Genomic DNA, 7,399 nt, shown 5'->3' on the forward strand with positions numbered 1-7,399 from the left:
CATTTAAAAAATGTTTTCGTGTAATTGTCTTTTTATAATTAGTATATTTTTTGTGTGTTTATGTTTTGTGTTTTCATATATAATTTATAGTTTAATTATTATTGTTTTTTTTTAATAATATCATAAAGAATTAGAAATAAAAATATATAAATATACAAGATAAAAAAAACGAATATTGCTCCCATAAAATTTATTAAACACTTAATAATATAAAAATTATTTTAATCGCTGTCCAACAAGCCCAAAATTTGAACAATCTTTAAGAAAATACTGATAATTGATGTATAGACCATGAAAGCTCCCAATGCATAATCATCTTCGGAGAGTTGCACAGCTCTGCCGCCCAGTATTGTCTGGAGCTCTATTGTTAGCATCTGTATTAAAGAGAACAATATGTAAGTGAAACAAAAGATTGTTTATCCCCAAGACTTACTTTAGAAACTGCATAGCCAGTTCATGAATATTTTCAATTATCAACGAAAATTTTTATTATACACGTTCAGAAAAAGAAATTGTGGCGTTGGGAATCGACTGAGCAACTATTTCTTCTTCAAGTAAAATTTGTATCCATGTATATTTTGCATTTTATGAAAAATAAATATTTAAAAGTCCAAGTACGAATTTAAATCAGTGTTCATATTTTATATACAAAAAAAAAACATAGTAAAAATTCAAAACAATTTTTGTCCGAAGTGGCCAAGTGTAAAATCATAATGAGCGTTTACATTCGAACGCTACGACTTTGGTCTCAACTATATTTCAGGCGTGATTATTCATTTTCATCAAAGTTACTCGTATATCGTTATTCAGTAATAACTCATTTTTAAATATATTTGGTTTACTTTTGCTAAAACCTTCGAAGTCCTCTAAAGTCGGGTTTAAATAAACATTATTGTATAATACCGCATTCTCGACAGTTATGCGCTGAGGCCCTTAAACTTTTACTCTACGTTCTCAATTCTTTCTATTAAACTATTTTTTATTAACAAAGCATTTTAAATCTTTATGATACTTTCAAAAAATCTTTTTTAAAGAAAAAGTCGTGTTAATTTCAAAAATAACTTACCATTACTTCCATCACAGTGGCACAAATGAGCAGAACTAGTACAAAAGGTTTCATAAAAGTACCAGTCAGCAACATTAAAAAAATAACGATCAAGAAGATCGCCGAAAGTGCTGTAGATATAACAATGACGTACAACATCCAACTTGTAAAATCAAACTGAAAATTAGTATATACGTTTAAAAAAAGAATGATTAATTTGTAAACATTAACAAATATTACATATCTTTAATAATCAACGTAGTGACAATTCTTAGCTTAATTAAATTGAAGTGATTTGCTGATGTTATCTACTATTTAAAATTTCTAAATAAAAGAGTCTTAGTCCAACAAAATATAATGGTGTGTGTGAATAGTATAGACTGCTTCCAACAGGTTCTATTGCAAATCCGTGAGAGAAACATATGTTTAGTTGTGGACGACCTATCGGCCCAAATGATAAATATGAAATGAAAACAAACAAATTGAACCACTCGATCCGTAGTTCTATCCTCTTGGGAACTCAAATTGACTCCAAGAGTTGGAATAATAAAAGCATGTTGAGTGACAGTCCAGGATATGATGGGGAATCTATTCCTGCTAAAAACTCTAGCTTATGGCAACTTAAGTAGTCGGTGACCTCCCATTCCGATTGAATATGTTATGTATCAGCCCGAGTTGGAACTTTTAAGGAAGCTCTCGAGTTTAGGTACAAAAAGGCTTCAACTCTCTACCTCTCTGTTACACTGATGTCAAATAGGCAAACTGCATTCATAATTACTTCGGAAAATCATCATTAATATGTCAGCCCTATAGACTCAGTGCATGACATAAGTCTCTCCCAAAGATCGCTAAAATGACTGGTCAATCAAGGTTGCAAACCTTGATTATGTCGATCCAACTAGTGGGCGGTCTGTCCAATCTGCGGCAACTACTTGGGATAACATGAAAATATTGTCATTGTAAAAAATCATCCATTATAATATATTTTTTAATAAAGTAACCAATCTTTCGATAGTACCGTTTATTCCGAGGCTAAATTAATGCCTGCAGTAAACCTCACAATATATTATACCATATTTCAACTACAGATTTAATATTAATTATATATACATGCTTTACTATGTAAAAATAACTTACACTAGAAAATGCCAATACGAAGCACACAAAAACTACAATTGCAGTAACTATAGTGGCATACAATATAATTTCAGTTTTGTAGCGTGAAGTGATTTGAGCAGCTATTATGCTCATGCAACATACCTGTAAACATAAATATATAAAACATTTTCATTGTTTTTAATTTCTATATTTCTCTTGGTCACACTTCAAGCTGAAATTGACTTTATCGATCTGTTTCAATTGTTTTTATAAATTGATTAATAAGTTTATTAAAATTCTGTAAAAGTTTCAGGTGGCAAAATTATTAATACTTAAAAGTTTCCGCATTTAAAAATTGGATATGAACTCGCGAATTTAATAGATCATTCGCTGCAGATTAATATTAGTACTTTAGTACTCTATCTTAATTCATTTTTTCTATTAGAATGCGACAAGCGAATAACTTCTAGTACTTCTGGCAGTAAGTAATAAGAAAACATTTATGAAATCTGTGGGGATGGCTAGTTTATAATAAAAAACAACGGGTATGTATCACCAAGGCGTTTTGCTTAATTATTTTTTGCTAGGTTTTTAATTTCTGTGGTGTTATTTTTCGTGTGTACGAATCTGGGAATATACTTCACAAATTTAAAGATCATATACTAAATATTACATAGCACTGTTCATATTCGGCTAAGACCATGGCATTAACTTACTTGGCTGTATTAAAAAAAAATAATGTCATATATATAGGATGCTTAGAAAGATGTAGTTAAAACTTTGTATAGTTCATTTACAAATCAATAATTCACCAACATTTTCACACATTTTAGCTTTTAAATTTACTTCCTATCACTCTGTATGAAGTTATCTCTCTATTTTTTTTTTCTTTTATATTGATTTTAGCTAGTAAATTCTTACATTAGAGAATCTGCAGATACTGGTGGTAAACAATATTAAATTTTAATAATTTGTGATTCGAACTTTAAAAATGAATTTTTTTGCTACATTAAGTACGTTATTTATTATTTATGAAACCATTAATTTTTTGGCAAAGTGTACTATATCTGTGTATCCTATATATAACTTGTTTTCGCTCACCGTTACAATTAATAATACGAAATTGCAAGGCGGATATCTGGCGCATGGACTGCATGAAATTGCAAAGTTCACGCCAAACAGGATTCCCCTGAAAAATATGTTTTTTCATTTGAAATCAAATGTTAATATAATTTTTACACAGATGTTGAACATTGGGATTAATATTTATCCAAAATTGAAGTGTAGTGAAAGCTCTTTTTGATATAAAAAGCTTTCAGTAATAAACCAAATAACATTTCGAAATTTAAAAATAATACAAAGATTTCGCGTGCTGTGGGATTATATACTACAACTGCTTTTGGGCAGAAACTTGTCCAAAATACTACCTTTTGTTCATTTATCTATTAGTTAGTCATTAACATCCTGTCTATAGTTTTATAGCCAACAAATAACTTTGGATAAATATGCATTATCAATATTTCTGATTGCGTGATAGTCAAAACTATCACTAAACGACAAGTGATACTAATATTTTAAAAACAAAGGAAAAATATTTATATATACAATAACCATGATGGATGCAAGCCACTTCCAACCGAATCTTTTGAAAATCTATTGGGTGTGGATTATATCCAACAGTGGACGTCTTACAATTAAAAAGATAATATTACATTAAAAAATTTTTATTCTAAGATTATTATCCAGTTTTAAGCAATCATTTATATTTAACAATTAAAACCAACTTACATCGCCATAAATGCTAACATCCTTCCATTTGTGTGGAAATACATTTTTAATACAGGCCTGAAATAAAAATACAAATGTTTTAAAAAAAAACGTAGTTCTTTTCAATTCAAATAATATAACATTTTAATAATATAACATATCGATCTTCATCAATTACTGTAAATTGGGGATTTAAAGTTACTGCAGTGCAAAATAACTGGTTTGAAATTTAATGTATGTGTTAAAGTACAAGTGTACTAATTTTCTAAAGTTTTTTTATTTATATTTCTTCTTTTCAACACATAGACTCTTACTGCCCGGATTATTTCAAAGTAAGAATTAATTTAATTTTTATATATATTTTTTTTACTTTGTCAACTCAGCGTAAATATAAACCTAAGTGATTTTTTCGAATAATAAATTATGTAACTTTTTATAATTATGTTAAATAAAAGGAAAACAAAAGCCATTGTCAAACCTCCTCACCTCGACAGCCTTATGAAAATTAATCAGGAGATAAAAAAGTAAACTGTTATATGCTTTTGTGAAGTGAAAATTGCCAGAGAAAAAATGTTTTAATAATCAGTAAAAATTTTACTTTTTTCCTAACTCTAGCTTAGACTAAATTTGACAAAATTATTAAATATATTTTCAAGAACAAAATTAAATTACCGCTATTTACTTTGTTTTAAGAAATTGGTAAATAGTACTTACGATGTGTGTACCATTACAAGAAATCCTGCAGTCATGATAAGCATTATCAAAACAATAGCCATAACCAGCCTCACGAAATCATTTGTCGAGTCAGGATCATAAGATAACGGTGAATCGGATGAGCCTCCACCGGCTCCTGTAAAATCTGAAAAAACATACTACAAAGTTACCATTTCATCGTCGTCATTACAGCTTCAGGATGTTGTCTGCTAGACATGGGCTTTCTCTATACATTTCCAGTAAATCCAGTTAGAAGCTACCGTATAAAACGTCTGCTCACCTTGTGGTCATCCGTCGGACTTCTTAATACATAACCTTAATGCCTGCTCACTATCATTACACTTTTCAATCCGCTGGGCCAGTCGTTTACTTACATTCGTCCACTAATATTCTCATATCAGTTCATATAACAGATAACTTTGTTGTGTCTATTCAATAAAATTATTTAGTGACTTTTATATATAGATGACGTCGAAAATAAAAAATACATTTTTATATGTCATTTTAAGGAATAATGAATTTTGGACAAGAGAGACAACACTTACGTGCAAAGATCAACGCCGAGCCTTGCTATCATCATAATTTCAACCGTAGAACCTCCACAGCTAGACACAAGTCCCATCTCGTTAGCTAACCTAACATGTTGGCCACCCAGCTCACAAAAACCTGTATCTCGTGACTAAGCGCACTAAATCGCTTCGAAAAAATCTAATCCAGAATACTAAAGGCTTACCGATATTATTAACCAAAAACAAGCTTTCACTATTGATTACTTATGAGAGGACGTGAACCTTAGAATTGAGAAGAATCACGCAAAGACGAGAAAGTTATGAGAATCGTAATATCTTTTGTTTTAAGTATTTAAACAGCCCTACATCTTAAACTAGTAAAAAACTTGTATGTTATGCGTAAAGTTCCTATCCATACAATTTAGAATATTACATTTAACAATATCACGTATCAAATGCTTAAAGAGTATAAAATAATAAACTATATAAAGTATAAAAGAGAGCAATGAAAAAGACATACTTAAGCCAAGATGAATAAACTCTACTGTACACTACTGTACACTCTTAAATTTGTGAGCGTGAGTGTACCTCTGTAGGTTTAATAGTGTATATACGAGTTCTACTGTTTTATGTCCTTAAAATCTCCGATAAATAATAGAACGCATGTGTTTGACACATTATATATATATTTAAAGCAAAATTCACAATCGACCGGAAATATTTTCTCATAAACGTTTAAATTTTAGCTAAAGTATGCTACAAAATAATATTTACAAAAATATAATATTGGATACCGTTTGCCTTCACGACTCAACAGTTTAATGCAGGTTTAAAACAATGTGTATTTATCAGAAAGTAAAAATATAAGGAGTTGTATAGAATATGCAATAAAAATATCTGCTTTCGTCTTGATACTTATAGTTTTTGAAATAACATCTGTAGTTAATTTTAAGTCTACTTCATATAAAATTAACAAATACGTTTTCCTAAAAACCAGTGTAAATGACTAACTATAATGACTTCCTCTTATCACAATTTATTAAGCTACTGATACTTGTATGCAACTGTAAATACACCAGATGTCTGAGTGACGGTTTCCCCAAGGATTGTGTCATATAGTAATATTATATTATATTATAGTTTCTCTAATGGTTGTGCAGAAAATATGAGTCTCGCTACAATCGGACGATTGTTAAACCAGTTTGATCCATATAACGTGAACTTCATCTATTCAAAGCACCAACCATCATACCAGCATGAAGATATTGTAAAAACTGTATCGAAATATACACGGAATTCCGTTAAAAGTAGTCTCTTGTAGTTTTTTTCGTGTGATACAAACGAGAGGGAGCTTCTTTATTATTATCATTATCATGTTATCCGATAGAAGCCAGCTACAAGGCATAGGCCCCCCGCAAAAATTGCCAGGATGTTTCGTCATGCGCTACCCGCATTCAGCAACTTCCGGCAACCTTGACTATATCTATGTCTTTCTAAAGATACTAAATATTTACCTGATAAACGTTGCAAAGGCGCTTTAGTTCCTCGAGGTGGACCTCCTTTAGATGGTCTATAATTAAACGCTACAACATAATCTTGTTTTGCTACTGTTGTTGTTTTTTCTTTCTCTTCTTTGGAAATATCGTAGATTGGCATTTCGATGATCTGTTTATTTTGATCGTGTTCTTTCGTAATATTTTTACTGTCTCCATTAAAATTTTCACTTTCTTTGCTGTTATCATTTTCCTTACTTTCTGCATTTTCTATAATTTCATCTTCTTGAATGTTTACTTTCGTTTCCGAAACGTTCATTTGTTAAAGATACAGAAAATATTTTAATTGTGGTTATTAATAAACAGCATAAAAAAGGTACGTATAAACATATTTGTCAGCTTAGTTGATAGATTCCATAGACTTTTATAAATGTCACTTTTGTAAACAAGTTTTTATATTTAATAAATACAGAACTATCGATACATAATTACTTATATTCTACATATAAGTCGATTGATTACATCCTTTAAAGGTTTACATTTGTTACAAGCTTAAAAAGGGGTAAATGGTGTCATATCAAATAATTTATGGCACAACCTGTCCAGTCCAGCAGTGTAGCCTTATGGTAGAGGACTGAGACTTTCTTAGTTCGATTCTCGGTATAAAACCATAAATGTTTCATACTTTTTCACAAACATGTTTCCAAAGGATGAGCAGGAGCGTCATCTGCGTACCACAATACCTCACTGCGATCTCCAAAAAGGGCAATGCC

General features: G+C 30.3%; 1 protein-coding gene across 1 annotated transcript; it reads right to left on the reverse strand.

Annotated features, from left to right (window-relative positions):
- Positions 1-221: 221 nt before the first annotated feature.
- LOC137924521 (protein lifeguard 2-like) lies at positions 222-6,945 on the reverse strand. Its single transcript, XM_068767909.1, has 7 exons — positions 6,648-6,945; positions 4,625-4,769; positions 3,932-3,988; positions 3,245-3,332; positions 2,183-2,305; positions 1,067-1,222; positions 222-374 (listed from the first exon to the last, which is right to left on the reverse strand). The coding sequence occupies exons 1-7, from the start codon at positions 6,943-6,945 to the stop codon at positions 222-224; spliced, it is 1,020 nt and encodes a 339-aa protein (XP_068624010.1).
- Between the last annotated feature and the right edge of the window lie 454 nt (positions 6,946-7,399).

Source organism: Battus philenor, unplaced genomic scaffold, assembly GCF_028537555.1.
Source record: "Battus philenor isolate CCGP_79_NKW_IND1 unplaced genomic scaffold, ilBatPhil1.0.hap1 SCAF_24, whole genome shotgun sequence".
Taxonomy (NCBI): Eukaryota; Metazoa; Arthropoda; class Insecta; order Lepidoptera; family Papilionidae; genus Battus; species Battus philenor.